The 18,327-nt window shown below is 54.0% G+C and overlaps 1 protein-coding gene across 1 annotated transcript in view; it reads left to right on the top strand.

The window, feature by feature from the left end:
- The first annotated feature begins 2,947 nt into the window (after window positions 1-2,947).
- PSMD1 (proteasome 26S subunit, non-ATPase 1) overlaps window positions 2,948-18,327 on the top strand; it is an 84,243-nt gene continuing 68,863 nt past the window's right edge. The window contains exon 1 of the mRNA XM_073675280.1: window positions 2,948-3,100. Coding sequence (XP_073531381.1) covers window positions 3,085-3,100 — 16 coding nt within the window. The 5' untranslated portion in view covers window positions 2,948-3,084. The remainder of the gene's footprint in view (window positions 3,101-18,327) is intronic.

The following is an 18,327-nucleotide window of genomic DNA, read 5'->3' as shown; positions in this document are numbered from 1 at the left end:
GAGCTTCGGATCTCGCGCGCTTTCGGCGTCCACGCCCCTCTTCTTCCTGCTCGGCGTCCCGAAGATGGCGTCCGATGGCGGGAAGCAGCTGCGGATGGCGGGAAGAAGGCAGAAGACGGCGGGAAACGGTCCAAGATGGCGTCTGATGGCGGGAATCGGCTCCGGACGGCGGGAAACTTCACCACAGGTAAGTATAAAAGTCTCTTTTTTCAGGCACGCAGTACCCGGTGGTTGCGGGCATGAAATCCTGCCGACTACGCCAAAGTTGACTCACCCCCTGGGCCAGTGCTGTAGTGCGGCGCGCGTGCGCGCGGGGGATACCCGGAGCCGGATCCGATGGGGGTAGTAGTCTTCGTGTGGCGGTGACCCGGTCCGCGCCCAGGGTGGTCAAACTAAGTGGCAGTTATTGGTATGATGGTATTAGTGTCCGACTACGCCACCCGTTGAATGCGGTTATGAAACCGCCGCTGCAGGGCAGACCGCTGAGGCCGGTGGTATAGGTGTGCAGCAATGTTGATATAACCCCCAACGGGAGAGGTATGGCCTCAGGGCAGCGGATGTGGGTGATGTTGGGAGTGATGGTGTGGATGTCCCAGCACTAACGGTGCGACAAGGAAGCACGGAGCCGCGAGGGTACAGTTCAGGGCCTTTACTGATGGTACAAGGCAAATTCCCCCGGGAGTACTGGCTAGTAGTTGGGGCCTGGTTAGTCTGCGAGTAAGCCGGAGTTCCCCTGGCCAGGTGGAGTTGTAGGCCTTCCCGTTAGTCTGTACCCTTCCTGGCTACCCTGCTTTCTGCGGTTACAAGTAGCCCACGTCCCTGGGTATACCGTGTGGTGCTCACCCGTATGGCTGGTGACCTGGGGCCTCCTGTTAGCCTCCACTCCGGGATGGCGGTGCTGGTCCCTTCGTTGTGACTGAGCCTCCGGGCTTTTATGGCCAGAGGACCTGGAATCCCCTGCCGGATGGATTCTGCTGCTGGGTATATCTTAGTCCCCACAGCCTCGGACTCCTGTGTCCGGTTTTAGTACCTTCTCCCAGGGCGAGCTCTGCACAGCTCCAGCCCCTGGCGCTTCTCCTTGGCTCCTACAGAGCTCCTGATGTCTATCTGTCCCTGTTTCTGCGTGTCCAGACCAGACTCCGTCTCTGTCTGGAACTCCTCTCTCTAACCCTGCCTCAGCCCCAGTTTATGTAGGGGAAGTTCTTCCCCTCCCAGGACTGGGCAGGAGGTGTGGCATGCTCAGGATTCCTGCCCAGGAGACCTCCCACCTGCTCACAGACGTAATACTGCTATTACTGTGGAAACCAGACCCCTGGGGTGCCACACTCCCTATAGAGTAATAACGTCCTGAACGCTCCCTATAAAGTAATAATGCCCTGAGCGCTCCCTATAAAGTAATAATGTCCTGAGCTCTCCCTATAAAATAATAACACCCTGAGCGCTCCCTATAGAGTAATAACGTCCTGAGCGCTCCCTATAAAGTAATAACACCCTGAGCGCTCCCTATAAAGTAATAATGTCCTGAGTGCTCCCTATAAAGTAATAACGTCCTGAGCGCTCCCTATAAAGTAATAATGTCCTGAGCTCTCCCTATAAAATAATAACACCCTGAGCGCTCCCTATAGAGTAATAATGTCCTGAGCGCTCCCTATAAAGTAATAACGTCCTGAGCGCTCCCTATAAAGTAATAACACCCTGAGTGCTCCCTATAAAGTAATAACGTCCTGAGCGCTCCCTATAAAATAATAACACCCTGAGCGCTCCCTATAGAGTAATAATGTCCTGAGCGTTCCCTATAAAGTAATAACACCCTGAGTGTTCCCTATAAAGTAATAACGTCCTGAGTGCTCCCTATAAAGTAATAACGTCCTGAGCGCTCCATTTAGAGTAATAACGCCTTGAGCGCTCCCTATAAAGTAATAACGTCCTGAGCGCTCCCTATAGAGTAATAATGTCCTGAGCGCTCCCTATAAAATAATAATACCCTGAGCGCTCCCTATAAAATAATAATGCCCTGAGCGCTCCCTATAAAGTAATAATGTCCTGAGCGCTCCCTATAAAGTAATAATACCCTGAGCGCTCCCTATAAAGTAATAACGTCCTGAGCGCTCCCTATAAAGTAATAACGTCCTGAGCGCTCCCTATAAAGTAATAATACCCTGAGCGCTCCCTATAAAATAATAATGCCCTGAGCGCTCCCTATAAAGTAATAACGTCCTGAGCGCTCCCTATAAAGTAATAATGTCCTGAGCGCTCCCTATAAAGTAATAATGTCCTGAGCGCTCCCTATAAAATAATAACACCCTGAGCGCTCCCTTTAGAGTAATAATGTCCTGAGCGTTCCCTATAAAGTAATAACACCCTGAGTGTTCCCTATAAAGTAATAACGTCCTGAGCGCTCCCTTTAGAGTAATAACGCCTTGAGCGCTCCCTATAAAGTAATAACGTCCTGAGCGCTCCCTATAGAGTAATAATGTCCTGAGCGCTCCCTATAAAATAATAATACCCTGAGCGCTCCCTATAAAATAATAATGTCCTGAGCGCTCCCTATAAAATAATAACACCCTGAGTGCTCCCTATAAAGTAATAATGTCCTGAGCGCTCCCTATAAAGTAATAATACCCTGAGCGCTCCCTATAAAGTAATAACGTCCTGAGCGCTCCCTATAAAGTAATAATACCCTGAGCGCTCCCTATAAAATAATAATGCCCTGAGCGCTCCCTATAAAGTAATAACGTCCTGAGCGCTCCCTATAAAGTAATAATGTCTTGAGCGCTCCCTAAAATATATGTTGTAGTAATTCTATATTTCTATGTAGCGCTGTAAGAAATGCTGGAAACGTAGGGTAGGTCACCAGGTAAAAGGGTAACCAGTAGCAGGTGATATGAATCTTCTTTCTGCCCATGTCTAGTAGCTCTTGCCCACTTCTAAAATGGCGCTTATTGTCGATGGACGTAGGAAAGCAGTCACTTCCGGTTCGGTGGTTACGTGTAGTGTGCGCCGGAAGCAGCAGATTGATACAACGCTTTGCCGGGAGCAGTTTACCGGGTACCGAGGAAGACCGGAGACGAGTCACGGAGCAAAATGATCACCTCGGCGGGTGAGCAGGGGCAGCTGGGCACCGGGGGTCGTATGTACAGGTCACAGGAGAGGGAGGACGATATCTGCTGACTCATTGCTCACTGTGGCTGCGGCGTGTTTTGTACCTGGACGGGGCCGGGTGTAAGCTGTGTCAGTGCTGCGGGGGTCCGGGGCAGGCAGAGTGATGCGGACAGGGATAGCGGGGGATCGGGCTGATGCTGAGTCACCCGGGGAGGCCTGCCGTGCTCTGCTCCGTCACCGGCCTGTGCTGTGCGGGGCAGAGCCTCACTGATGGCGGATGGAGGGGAGACCACCGCCGATGTACAGTCTGCTGCTGACAGTCTCATCATTACGTGTCTCATCCAGGCCTGATCTGTAGACACAAGTCTTATTGATTAAACCTACAGCTTACAATATAGGGCTTGTCCAGTAATGTGATGTGGTCACCGCTCCTTGGGACCTCAGTGCTGTTCAGTGTGTAGCAGCCGCTGCTGACAGTTGCAGATCAGATCCTATTCAAAAGAATGAGCTGATTACGGACACTACATATTGATTGGAGATGTACGTTACATCCGGCCGCCAGAGCAGGGTGTTGGATCCCCACCGATTGGATATTGATGACCTACCCCAGTGATACGTCAACATTATTAAATTGCCCAAGGACCCTTTAATTACCTACATTCATAGAGCGTTTGTAGTGTTTGCTGATGTGGGTGGCAGCCTCCTGGTGTAAGTCTGCGTGCCCACTATGCGTTTTTCAAGCGTTTTTGCTGCGGAATGTCCGCAGCGAAAACGCTTAAAAACACTTGGTAATACATGCTCCCCAATGATAATCTGCATGTGCTGTGCACATGCTGCGGAAATTTCCGCTGCGGATTATCATTGCTGAAAAATACGCAGTATGTCCATTAATTTTGCGGACACGCAGCGTAATCGCCGCCATTGACTTGCATTGGACCGCGTGACATCCGCATCACTGCATCTGCACATGCGGATATCACACGGTTCAATGTGCGGATAGTACCCAGGTCTGGAGAAGAGGAGACTCTCATCCAGACCTGGGTACCATAGAACCTGTTAAAAAAAAGAATGAAAAAAAAAAAAAAAGATTATACTTACCTTCCGATGTCATCCCGGTGTTTTCTCCCCTCCGTCTGTTCTGTATGGGTCGCTGTGTTGTGAAGGACCTGCCATGACTTCATTGAGTCATGTGACCTGTCTCATGACTCAATGACGTCACCGCAGGTCCTTCACAACACCGCAAGCCGCCCAAGACACCGGACGCAGCGGAGAAAACACAGGGAGGACATCAGAAGGTGAGTATAATCTTATTTTTTTTATTTTTTTTTACCGTTAACTAACTTGGTCACACTACTATAAATCCATGCCGGTTGCATGGATTTATATAGTGTGAACAAGTTGTCAAGCACTTTTCCAAGTGATGCTAAAATCGCTTGGAAAAGCGCTTGATAACCCGCATGCAGAAATGCATGAAAAAACGCTTGACAAACGCTTCTACCTGGCGGGAAAAAAGGCATGTAAAAACCACATGCGTTTTTCCTGCCAGGGAGAAGCGGAAAAAATATGCAGCATTTTCCCCTTCTCCCATGACAGCACCACCTGAGAGAGGGTATCCGCCCACCAAGGACAGGAACCTACTGAATAAAAAGGCGGTACCTCTCCTCCGCATCAGTTTTGGTTCCTGTCCCTGATGGGAGCCTCACCAGGTGGTACCTCACGTACCTGGATTATGGACGGTGCGGCCTGGAGGCCGTGGAAGCAGCAGATGGTCCCTGTTCCCAGCCCGTCTGGCTGCTGCCCGGGTCTGCGTGTGGGGAGGAGGTGCTGTTTCCTTTGGATGCCTCCCCGCGTGCGCCGGGGCCTGCGGCCGGGTCTGCGCCTCGCAAAGATGAACTGAGCGCGCCGGCCGGCAGGTCTTCCGGGCTGCGCACGTGGAGGTCGCGTCGCACCCTGTGACGGAGCGCGCCGGAAGTCCGGGCTGCGCACGCGCGGGGTGCTGACGCGCCCTATCACGGAGTGCGCCGGAAACCGGGTCTGCGCATGCGCGGGTGGGAAACTGTCATCCCGCTGCAAGCGCGCCGGGTGCCGCTGGGCTGCGCACGCGCAGAGACAGGTGGATCTGCGAGTAGCGCGCCAGCTGGCTAAAATTAAAAAAAAAAAAAAAAAAAAAAAGAGAAAGAGATGAGCACGCTGCCGGAAGGGGAGGAGCCTAAAGGAGGTGGAGCCCTACTGCTTTTAAGGATGGGGAGCAATCAGGATGGCGGTGTCTGCATCCCCGCCATGATGAATGAGGAACCGCAGTCACCTGGGCAGCAGCTGTCACCGCCACAGGAAGTACAGCAGCAGCCACAGCCATCAAAGCAGCGCAAGCAGCTCAAACAAATGGAACGGGAATCTTCCCATCGACAAAGTCACAGCAGTGAGGGGCGTACGAGTTCCGGCAAGACTGGTCAGAAAAGACTTCGTCAGTCCACCTCCGCCAGATGGGAGCCCTCATGTGAACGGCAACCACCGCCTCCGGTACCCTAGTCTGAACGGCAGTGTGGTGAGTGATCTTCGTGAAAGCTCACCTTGAATAATGTGCTCTTCTCTCTCTCTCTCTCTCTCTCTCTCTCTCTCTCTCTCTCTCTCTCTCTCTCTCTCTCTCTCTCTCTCTCTCTCTCTCTCTCTCTCTCTCTCTCTCTCTCTCTCTTTTCCTCCTTCTCCTTTTTATTCTTGGGGCAGGAGGCGAAGAAGTGTAGTGCTAAAAATAAAAACAGGGAGTGTGCTTTATGCAAAATCGGTCTTCCCACCTCCTATGCCAAAAACCTATGCTCAGACTGTATTCAGAAAACCATTGCAGAGGAGTCCCCCAGGTTTTCTTTAGAATTAAAGGATCTAATCCAGACAGAGGTCAGAGAGTCTTTAAGAGGCTTAACCTCACTCAAAAAGAAGAAGCGAAAACTAGTTTCTTCAGAATCAGAGGAATCAGTGGAGTCCCGTTTTACGAGAGAACTGCCTTCCTCCTCTAATCACTCCTCATCGTCATCGGAGTCTTCGGATGATAATGGGGGGGGCAGACCTTGTTTTTCGGTTGATAATACTGAGAGACTAGTTAAAGCCGTCAGAGGGACTATGGGTATTACCGATACCAAAGTGCCCAGAACAGTCCAGGATGTTATGTTCGGGGGCTTAGACCAAAGGAGGAGACGCTCATTCCCGGTCAATGACAGGATTAAATCTCTGATAGAAAGGGAATGGAAGAAACCGGAGAGGAAGGGTCAGCTGCCGTCATCCTCCAAGCGGAGGTACCCCTTTGAGGATGAGGATGCGGCTAAATGGGACAAAACCCCTAAGATTGACGTGGCCATTTCAAAATCTTCAAAAAAATCCACTCTGCCCTTTGAGGATTTAGGAGCCTTAAAAGACCCGCTGGATAAAAAAGCGGAGTCCTTCCTTAAGCAAACCTGGGAGTCGTCAGCAGGGGCCCTTAAACCGGCAGTAGCAGCGACCTGCACTGCTAGATCTATGATGATCTGGCTTCAACAATTGGAAGACCAGATCAGGGGGAATGTGTCTAGGGAGAAAATTCTATCAGACCTTCCTCTTGTGCAGGGAGCGGCTGCATTCCTGGCAGATGCATCGGCAGATTCAGTTAGGCTGGCTGCCCGGTCTGCAAACCTCTCTAACGCAGCCCGTAGGGCGCTATGGCTCAAGAGCTGGCCAGGAGATGTGCAGTCAAAGTCTAAACTGTGCTCAATCCCTTGTGAAGGGGACTTCTTGTTCGGCAAAGGTCTAGATGACATCCTAGATAAAGCCGCAGACAAAAAACATGGATTTCCCACGGAGTCTGGTTCCCGATTTAACAGTTCCTTTCGGAAGAGAAAATACAGCCGCAGTAAAGCTCCCAGAGACAAAGGTAGCTGGAAAGACCGAAAGCCGTATAGCAGAGGCTTCATGTTTGGGGGTCCCTCCTCCGAGAATAAGAAAGCCCCTAAGTGACAGTTCCCCCCAGGTGGGAGGAAGATTGTCCCACTTCCTGCCTGCCTGGAAGAAAATTTCATCCAATTCTTGGATCCTAGGGATAATCAGGAGGGGGCTCACACTAGAGTTCAAGAGCAGGCCCAAGAACACTGTCAAAATATCAGCCCCCAGAGGTTTAGTGGAACAGATAGCCTTACAGCAGGAAGTTCTCTCTCTGCTCAGGAAAGGAGTTCTGGTGGAAACACCTGTACCCGAGCAAGGAAGAGGATTCTATTCGACCCTCTTCCTAATAAAGAAGCCGGACGGCTCCTTCAGGACCATTGCGAACTTAAAAAGACTGAACGACCATTTAATCTACAGGCCTTTCAAGATGGAAACAATAAAATCAGCCATAAAGATGTTATTTCCGGACTGTTTTATGTGCGTCCTCGATCTGAAGGACGCCTACTACCACGTCCCGATTTTGCCAGATCATCAACAGTTTCTAAGAGTAGCTGTACAATTCGGCAGGCACGTAAGGCATTTTCAGTTCGCAGCTCTTCCCTTTGGCATTTCCATGGCGCCGAGAGTCTTCACAAAAATCATTCTGGAGGTCACAGCACACTTGAGGGAAAGAGATATTTTAGTCATCCCTTATCTGGACGACTTCTTAGTAGTGGGCAGATCAAGTCAACTCTGTGCTCTAGCCCTGGCGGACGTCATGGCCAGTCTAAGACGCCTAGGTTGGCTGTTAAATCTGGAGAAGTCAAGGCTGGAACCAAAGAGGGTTCAGTCTTTCCTGGGTCTCATTCTGGACTCGGAAAACCAAACCTGTCTTCTGCCAGAGGAAAAGAAACTGAAGATCAGATCCCTAACATCTCAGATTGTCAGCAATCCGACCATCACCCTGAGGAGTGCAATGTCTCTGTTGGGTACAATGACGTCTTGCATTCCGGCGGTTCAGTGGGCCCAGCACCATTCCAGGTGTCTTCAACAGGAGATTCTGGCAGCGGACAGGCGGCTCAAAGGTCGCCTGAATGGGAAAATATCTCTTCCAGATGTTGTGATCAACTCCCTGGACTGGTGGACATCTCCGGTCAACCTATCTTTGGGGGTTCCTTGGACCTTCCAGGTGTCGGATACAATTACAACAGACGCAAGTGCGGAAGGTTGGGGAGCTCACCTAAGGGATCGTTCTGTACAAGGCCTCTGGTCGGACAGCGAGACAAGCCTCTCTTCCAACATGAAAGAGCTGTTGGCAGCCAGAAACGCGCTAAAAGAATTCGGTTCTGTTCTTCAGGGTCCTCACGTCAGGATAATGTCAGACAACAGATCAACAGTCGCCTACATCAACCATCAGGGGGGTACCAGGTCTCTCCCTCTGATGTTAATAGCGGATCAGATCTTCAGTTTTGCCGAGAGTCGGCTGGTTACGCTCTCGGCACTGCATATAAAAGGGGAAGAGAACATAAAGGCCGATTTCTTGAGTCGTCACATCTTGAAACAAGGAGAGTGGGAGTTGAATCCAGCCGTTTTTCAACAGATTGTGGATCGGTGGGGACAGCCCCAGATAGATCTATTTGCAAACAGACACAATCGGAAGACCGAAACCTTTTGCTCCCTGAATCCAAAAGAGGGGGCGTTTGCGGTGGACGCGCTGCAGATTCAGTGGGATTTCACTCTAGCTTATGCCTTTCCCCCTTTAGTACTGATCCCTACTATCCTGAGGAAGATCCGAGAGGAACGGGCGAGGGTTATATTGATCGCCCCGTTCTGGCCCAAGAGACCATGGTTCACTTCGATGAAGAGAATGTCCCAAGCAGATCCATGGGTTCTTCCGGACATCCCGGATCTCCTCAGGCAGGGCCCAGTCTGTCATCCCCAAAGAGCGGGCCTGCATTTGACGGCTTGGATTTTGAGAGGTCGCTATTGACGCAAAGGGGGTTTTCTCCAGATCTTGTTACTACCCTTCTAGCAAGTAGAAAGCCCATAACAACTAGAATCTATGGTAGAACCTGGGCTAAGTTCTTGTCTACCTCGGGTCAGTCTGCCAAAGGGAGGGTTCCTATTGAGGCCATACTAGAATTCCTCCAGAAGGGGTTAAACATGGGACTAGCCACCAGTACTCTTAAGGTACAGGTATCTGCTCTGGGGGCACTGTATAATTATGACTTGGCAGCAAATAGATGGATCATTAGATTTATTAAAGCCGGTCATAGATCCAGACCTATTCCTGTTCCAAGAATGCCTCCTTGGGACCTTAATTTAGTTCTGGAAGCATTAACCAAACCTCCCTTCGAGCCCTTAGAGAAGGTTTCAGAAAAAATCTTAACTTTAAAGACTGCGCTATTGGTGGCCCTGACATCAGCTCGTAGAGTCAGTGACTTACACGCACTATCCATTAACCATCCATTCACTCAAGTATGTATGGATAGAGTAATCTTAAGACCAGACCCGGCCTATCTTCCAAAGGTAGCCTCCAAGTTCCATAGGACTCAAGTAATCACTCTCCCTTCCTTCTATCCTAATCCTAGGGATTCTGAGGAATATAAGCTTCACACCTTAGATGTTAGGAGGGTGTTAGTCCAGTATTTGGAAGTGACAAAAGCCTGGAGAAAGAGTGACGCTTTATTTATATCCTTTCAGGGGGCTAGGAAAGGGCTTAAGGTTACAAGGGGGACCATAGCTAGATGGGTCAGGGATACTATTACCTTAGCCTACTCTTCTAGCAATCTGCCGGTTCCTGAGAACCTGAAGGCCCATTCCACCAGGGCGGTAGCTGCTTCCTGGGCTGAGAAGGCGGATGTGCCCATCGACATTATATGTAAGGCGGCAACTTGGTCATCCCCTGCTACATTTTACAAACATTACCGTCTTGACCTTTCCTCTTCTACTGATCTGTCCTTTGGTAGAAGGGTGTTGCAAGCGGTGATCCCTCCCTCTGGTATTTAATCTCTATAAATCTCTCAGGTGGTGCTGTCATGGGAGAAGGGGAAAAGATCCTAGTTACTTACCGGTAACGGGATTTTACAGAGCCCATGACAGCACCCTATTAATTCCCTCCCCTTTATCACTGTGGTGTGCACTTTTTTTAAGGTGTTTAGTACATATGTTGAGGTGGTGGTTATGTATTAACCTGTCTTCGGAGGCCCTCTCATGCTCTGAAACAAAAACTGATGCGGAGGAGAGGTACCGCCTTTTTATTCAGTAGGTTCCTGTCCTTGGTGGGCGGATACCCTCTCTCAGGTGGTGCTGTCATGGGCTCTGTAAAATCCCGTTACCGGTAAGTAACTAGGATCTTTCTGCACCGTGGGCACATAGCCTAAATGTCATGTGAGGTCATAGGTCAAGGGACGGACATAGCGTTGGCGCAAACTGGGCAGTTGCACAGGGCCCCGAGGGATAAGGGGGCCCACTACCACCTACAAAGCAGCAATCAGCTTCTGTCATAGACACATTGGACTGCACAGGGGCCCTCGTTTTTCTTTGTCCTCCTTTGCGTAGGCCCCCATTTACTTCCAGCTAGGAGCTTGTTGGTGCATTACTGACATGTCAGAGGCATCCATTGGAAATCTACATGCATTGCCTAGTGTGACTTGACACATGGTAGAGTAGGAGAAACTGCACAGGACACAGCTGCATTCTCATGTGTTGTGTGCATTTTATTTGTAGAGAAGACACTGAGTGAGGGGTCGGGGAGACGTCTCTGTATATTTTAGGAGTGATATCTGGGAATTTTTATTCTTTTGATAAAAGTTCAAAATTATAATAAAATAATTAGCACTCCCTTGCAGATGTCCTTAGTGGGATTTGCACCCAGGACCCCAGTGCTAACCAGTGAGCCACCGTGCTGCCCATATATAGTGCAGTGCTAACCACTGAGCCACCGTGCTGCCCATATATAGTACAGTGCTAACCACTGAGCCACCGTGCTGCCCATATATAGTACAGTGCTAACCACTGAGCCACCGTGCTTCCCATATATAGTACGGTGCTAACCACTGAGCCACTGTGCTGTCCATATATAGTACGGTGCTAACCACTGAGTCACCGTGCTGCCCATATATAGTACAGTGCTAACCACTGAGCCACCGTGCTGCCCATGTATAGTACGGTGCTAACCACTGAGCCACCGTGCTGCCCATATATAGTACGGTGCTAACCACTGAGCCACCGTGCTGCCCATATATAGTACGGTGCTAACCACTGAGCCACCGTACTTCCCATATATAGTACATTGCTAACTACTGAGCCACCCTGCTGCCCATGTATGGTACGGTGTCTACCACTGAGCCACCCTGCTGCCCATGTATGGTACGGTGCCTGCCTACCACTGAGCCACCGTGCTGCCCATGTATGGTACGCTGCCTGCCGACCACTGAGCCACCCTGCTGCCCATGTATGGTACGCTGCCTGCCGACCACTGAGCCACCCTGCTGCCCATGTATGGTACGCTGCCTGCCGACCACTGAGCCACCCTGCTGCCCATGTATGGTACGCTGCCTGCCGACCACTGAGCCACCCTGCTGCCCATGTATGGCACGCTGCCTGCCGACCACTGAGCCACCCTGCTGCCCATGTATGGCACGGTGCCTGCCGACCACTGAGCCACCCTGCTGCCCATGTATGGCACGGTGCCTGCCGACCACTGAGCCACCCTGCTGCCCATGTATGGCACGGTGCCTGCCGACCACTGAGCCACCCTGCTGCCCATGTATGGCACGGTGCCTGCCGACCACTGAGCCACCCTGCTGCCCATGTATGGCACGGTGCCTGCCGACCACTGAGCCACCCTGCTGCCCATGTATGGCACGGTGCCTGCCGACCACTGAGCCACCCTGCTGCCCATGTATGGCACGGTGCCTGCCGACCACTGAGCCACCCTGCTGCCCATGTATGGCACGGTGCCTGCCGACCACTGAGCCACCCTGCTGCCCATGTATGGCACGGTGCCTGCCGACCACTGAGCCACCCTGCTGCCCATGTATGGCACGGTGCCTGCCGACCACTGAGCCACCCTGCTGCCCATGTATGGCACGGTGCCTGCCGACCACTGAGCCACCCTGCTGCCCATGTATGGCACGGTGCCTGCCGACCACTGAGCCACCCTGCTGCCCATGTATGGCACGGTGCCTGCCGACCACTGAGCCACCCTGCTGCCCATGTATGGCACGGTGCCTGCCGACCACTGAGCCACCCTGCTGCCCATGTATGGCACGGTGCCTGCCGACCACTGAGCCACCCTGCTGCCCATGTGTGGCACGGTGCCTGCCGACCACTGAGCCACCCTGCTGCCCATGTGTGGCACGGTGCCTGCCGACCACTGAGCCACCCTGCTGCCCATGTGTGGCACGCTGCCTGCCGACCACTGAGCCACCCTGCTGCCCATGTGTGGCACGCTGCCTGCCGACCACTGAGCCACCCTGCTGCCCATGTATGGCACGGTGCCTGCCGACCACTGAGCCACCATGCTACACACTTCATTTAACACTTAATAAAACAAAATTTTCACGTAGAAAATGACAGTTTGATCTGCAAAAACGAGCTCTAAGGAATGTTTTAGGGGACAGTAAGAGGCTGCCTGGGGGCGGGGGGAGAGGACAGTAGGAGGCTGCACGGGGGGGAGGACAGTAGGAGGCTGCACGGGGGGGAGGACAGTAGGAGGCTGCACGGGGGGGAGGACAGTAGGAGGCTGCACGGGGGGGGAGGACAGTAGGAGGCTGCACGGGGGGGAGGACAGTAGGAGGCTGCACAGGGGGGAGGACAGTAGGAGGCTGCACGGGGGGGAGGACAGTAGGAGGCTGCACGGGGGGGGGACAGTAGGAGGCTGCACGGGGGGGGGACAGTAGGAGGCTGCACGGGGGGGGGGACAGTAGGAGGCTGCACGGGGGGGAGGACAGTAGGAGGCTGCACGGGGGGGAGGACAGTAGGAGGCTGCACGGGGGGGAGGACAGTAGGAGGCTGCACGGGGGGGAGAGAGGACAGTAGGAGGCTGCACGGGGGGGAGAGAGGACAGTAGGAGGCTGCACGGGGGGGAGAGAGGACAGTAGGAGGCTGCACGGGGGGGAGAGAGGACAGTAGGAGGCTGCACGGGGGGGAGAGAGGACAGTAGGAGGCTGCACGGGGGGGAGAGAGGACAGTAGGAGGCTGCACGGGGGGGAGAGAGGACAGTAGGAGGCTGCACGGGGGGGAGAGAGGACAGTAGGAGGCTGCACGGGGGGGAGAGAGGACAGTAGGAGGCTGCACGGGGGGGAGAGAGGACAGTAGGAGGCTGCACGGGGGGGAGAGAGGACAGTAGGAGGCTGCACGGGGGGGAGAGAGGACAGTAGGAGGCTGCACGGGGGGGCAGTAGGAGGCTTCACGGGGGGGAGGACAGTAGGAGGCTGCACGGGGGGGAGAGAGGACAGTAGGAGGCTGCACGGGGGGGGCAGTAGGAGGCTTCACGGGGGGGAGGACAGTAGGAGGCTGCACGGGGGGAGAGAGGACAGTAGGAGGCTGCACAGGGGGGGAGAGAGGACAGTAGGAGGCTTCACGGGGGGGGACAGTAGGAGGCTTCACGGGGGGGAGACAGTAGGAGGCTGCACGGGGGGGGACAGTAGGAGGCTGCACGGGGGGGAGAGAGTAGGAGGCTTCACGGGGGGGGACAGTAGGAGGCTGCACGGGGGGGAGAGAGTAGGAGGCTGCACGGGGGGGGACAGTAGGAGGCTGCACGGGGGGGGACAGTAGGAGGCTGCACGGGGGGGACAGTAGGAGGCTGCACGGGGGGGGACAGTAGGAGGCTGCACGGGGGGGACAGTAGGAGGCTGCACGGGGGGGACAGTAGGAGGCTGCACGGGGGGGACAGTAGGAGGCTGCACGGGAGGGGACAGTAGGAGGCTGCACGGGGGGGGACAGTAGGAGGCTGCACGGGAGGGGACAGTAGGAGGCTGCACGGGGGGGGACAGTAGGAGGCTGCACGGGGGGGGACAGTAGGAGGCTGCACGGGGGGGGACAGTAGGAGGCTGCACGGGGGGGACAGTAGGAGGCTGCACGGGGGGGACAGTAGGAGGCTGCACGGGGGGGGACAGTAGGAGGCTGCACGAGGGGGGACAGTAGGAGGCTGCACGGGGGGGGACAGTAGGAGGCTGCACGAGGGGGGACAGTAGGAGGCTGCACGGGGGGGACAGTAGGAGGCTGCACGAGGGGGGACAGTAGGAGGCTGCACGGGGGGGACAGTAGGAGGCTGCACGGGGGGGACAGTAGGAGGCTGCACGGGGTGGGGGGAGAGGACAGTCGGAGGCTGCACGGGGTGGGGGGAGAGGACAGTCGGAGGCTGCACGGGGTGGGGGGAGAGGACAGTCGGAGGCTGCACGGGGTGGGGGGAGAGGACAGTCGGAGGCTGCACGGGGTGGGGGGAGAGGACAGTCGGAGGCTGCACGGGGTGGGGGGAGAGGACAGTCGGAGGCTGCACGGGGTGGGGGGAGAGGACAGTAGGAGGCTGCACGGGGTGGGGGGAGAGGACAGTAGGAGGCTGCACGGGGTGGGGGGAGAGGACAGTAGGAGGCTGCACGGGGGGGGGGCGAGGACAGTAGGAGGCTGCACGGGGGGGGGGGGAGGACAGTAGGAGGCTGCACAGGGGGGGGGGAGAGGACAGTAGGAGGCTGCACGGGGGGGGAGAGAGGACAGTAGGAGGCTGCACGGGGGGGGAGAGGACAGTAGGAGGCTGCACGGGGGGGGAGAGAGGACAGTAGGAGGCTGCACGGGGGGGGAGAGAGGACAGTAGGAGGCTGCACGGGAGAGGACAGTAGGAGGCTGCACGGGAGAGGACAGTAGGAGGCTGCACGGGAGAGGACAGTAGGAGGCTGCACGGGAGAGGACAGTAGGAGGCTGCACGGGGGGGAGAGGACAGTAGGAGGCTGCACGGGGTGGAGAGGACAGTAGGAGGCTGCACGGGGTGGGGGGAGAGGACAGTAGGAGGCTGCACGGGGTAGGGGGGAGAGGACAGTAGGAGGCTGCACGGGGTAGGGGGGAGAGGACAGTAGGAGGCTGCACGGGGTAGGGGGGAGAGGACAGTAGGAGGCTGCACGGGGGGGAGAGGACAGTAGGAGGCTTCACGGGGGGAGGGAGGACAGTAGGAGGCTTCACGGGGGGGAGGGAGGACAGTAGGAGGCTTCACGGGGGGGAGGGAGGACAGTAGGAGGCTTCACGGGGGGGAGGGAGGACAGTAGGAGGCTGCACGGGGGGAGGGAGGACAGTAGGAGGCTGCACGGGGTAGGGGGGAGAGGACAGTAGGAGGCTGCACGGGGTAGGGGGGAGAGGACAGTAGGAGGCTGCACGGGGTGGGGGGAGAGGACAGTAGGATTCTGTTATGTATCTTTTTCTTGTAACTTGCAGTTCTGTTCTTTAGGGCTCATTCAGATCACGCATCCATCGTAGTGTATGGGGTTCTTCACATGTCTTTGGCCGACCGTATGTTCACAAAAAAAAAATCAGAGATGCGTGTCCATTTTTGATCTGAGTCATGGATCATAAGCACCCATAAAAGATTATGGCTCCTTGAAAATCACGGACAGCAGAAGACAGATGCCATCCATGTTCTGTCCCTTATGGTGGCAATGGAAAAAATTGCTGCATATGGGCATATCAATAATAAAAAACTGATACACTGATTAAAATTGAGAATACATACATAGAATACCTACCTATGATGTTTTGACACTGTATTTTCACTGAGCAAAAAGCGCAGCGTCTTACAGTTCCAGGAGAGTGGATGGGGTTTATAGACATCTCCTGCCCATTGAGCTTTTTCTTTTCCATAAGGTAAACTGACCTGCGGTACATTTTTGAAATCCTTAATATGTCAGTTTCTCTTGCAAATATTCTGTTCTTCCTTTTTTCCTCATTGACTTGAATGAGCTGAGGAAAATCCTCATGTAAAATAACGCAAAATTTTTAGTGCATTTCCGCAGAGGAAACACACTAAGCCTATGTTCACATGTTTTTTCCCCCATGATGAAGCTGAAAACACTAAGAGTGAAACGCGCGTAGGGGTCTTTGAGGGGGGTCCTTTCTGAGTGCTGGCCTTCCCTTTCTGGTATGTCTTGAGTCCTACAGAAGGACACACATACATAGCATCGGCATGCATTGGTTAATTTGATTAACTATGTATACTCCACTGCCTCACTATGTATTTTGAATGCACTATGCATTGTATATGTAGGACGTTATTGATATGACTTATGGGGATTCTAGGCCATGTGCATTTATATTGTCTGTTTCTCGTCTATTGTGCCCATTGTTTGTCCATTTCTGTTTTCATCTCTTTCTATTTAATAAAATGCTGCTTTATATGAGTCAATTATACTCTTAATTCTCCTCCAGTTTTTCCTATAAATGTATGGAGTGTGACTAGGGGTACTCATTTGATATCCTGAGTACCTTAACACCTCGATAATGCTATTTTCGGGGCTGTATCTGATCACACGTTTTTGCTCCTTTTTTTTCAATACTAGCAAAACCTATGAGATTTCAGAAATCTCATGCACATTGTGTTTTTTTTTATTTGATTGAATTGGGAAATTGACGCCGACCACTGAGCCACCCCGCTGCCCATGTATGGCACGCTGCCTGCTGACCACTGAGCCACCCCGCTGCCCATGTATGGCACGCTGCCTGCCGACCACTGAGCCACCCCGCTGCCCATGTATGGCACGCTGCCTGCCGACCACTGAGCCACCCCGCTGCCCATGTATGGCACGGTGCCTGCCGACCACTGAGCCACCCCGCTGCCCATGTATGGCACAGTGCCTGCCGACCACTGAGCCACCCTGCTGCCCATGTATGGCACGGTGCCTGCCGACCACTGAGCCACCATGCTACACACTTCATTTAACACGTAATAAAACAAAATTTTCACATAGAAAATGACAGTTTGATCTGCAAAAACAAAAGCTCTAAGGAATGTTTTAGGGGACAGTAAGAGGCTGCCTGGGGGGGGGAGAGAGGACAGTAGGAGGCTGCACGGGGGGGAGGACAGTAGGAGGCTGCACGGGGGGGGGGGACAGTAGGAGGCTGCACGGGGGGGAGAGAGAGGACAGTAGGAGGCTGCACGGGGGGGAGAGAGAGGACAGTAGGAGGCTGCACGGGGGGGAGAGAGAGGACAGTAGGAGGCTGCACGGGGGGGAGAGAGAGGACAGTAGGAGGCTGCACGGGGGGGAGAGAGGACAGTAGGAGGCTGCACGGGGGGGAGGACAGTAGGAGGCTGCACGGGGGGAGGACAGTAGGAGGCTGCACAGGGGGGAGGACAGTAGGAGGCTGCACGGGGGGGGGATTACAGTAGGAGGCTTCACGGGGGGGTACAGTGGGAGGCTTCACGGGGGTACAGTGGGAGGCTTCACGGGGGGTACAGTAGGAGGCTTCACGGGGGGGTACAGTAGGAGGCTTCATGGGGGGGGGGGGGAGTACAGTAGGAGGCTTCACGGGGGGGGGACAGTAGGAGGCTTCACGGGGGGGACAGTAGGAGGCTTCACGGGAGGGACAGTAGGAGGCTGCACGGAGGGGGGGGAGAGGACAGTAGGAGGCTGCACGGGGGGGAGAGGACAGTAGGAGGCTTCACGGGGGGAGGGAGGACAGTAGGAGGCTTCACGGGGGGGAGGGAGGACAGTAGGAGGCTTCACGGGGGGGAGGGAGGACAGTAGGAGGCTTCACGGGGGGGAGGGAGGACAGTAGGAGGCTGCACGGGGGGGAGGGAGGACAGTAGGAGGCTGCACGGGGTAGGGGGGAGAGGACAGTAGGAGGCTGCACGGGGTAGGGGGGAGAGGACAGTAGGAGGCTGCACGGGGTGGGGGGAGAGGACAGTAGGATTCTGTTATGTATCTTTTTCTTGTAACTTGCAGTTCTGTTCTTTAGGGCTCATTCAGATCACGCATCCATCGTAGTGTATGGGGTTCTTCACATGTCTTTGGCCGACCGTATGTTCACAAAAAAAAAATCAGAGATGCGTGTCCATTTTTGATCTGAGTCATGGATCATAAGCACCCATAAAAGATTATGGCTCCTTGAAAATCACGGACAGCAGAAGACAGATGCCATCCATGTTCTGTCCCTTATGGTGGCAATGGAAAAAATTGCTGCATATGGGCATATCAATAATAAAAAACTGATACACTGATTAAAATTGAGAATACATACATAGAATACCTACCTATGATGTTTTGACACTGTATTTTCACTGAGCAAAAAGCGCAGCGTCTTACAGTTCCAGGAGAGTGGATGGGGTTTATAGACATCTCCTGCCCATTGAGC

The sequence above is a fragment of the Phyllobates terribilis genome, unplaced genomic scaffold (genome assembly GCF_046119375.1).
Source record: "Phyllobates terribilis strain yellow unplaced genomic scaffold, ASM4611937v1 Scaffold_3__8_contigs__length_932513732, whole genome shotgun sequence".
Taxonomy (NCBI): Eukaryota; Metazoa; Chordata; class Amphibia; order Anura; family Dendrobatidae; genus Phyllobates; species Phyllobates terribilis.
This window is presented reverse-complemented; position numbering and strand designations above follow the sequence as displayed.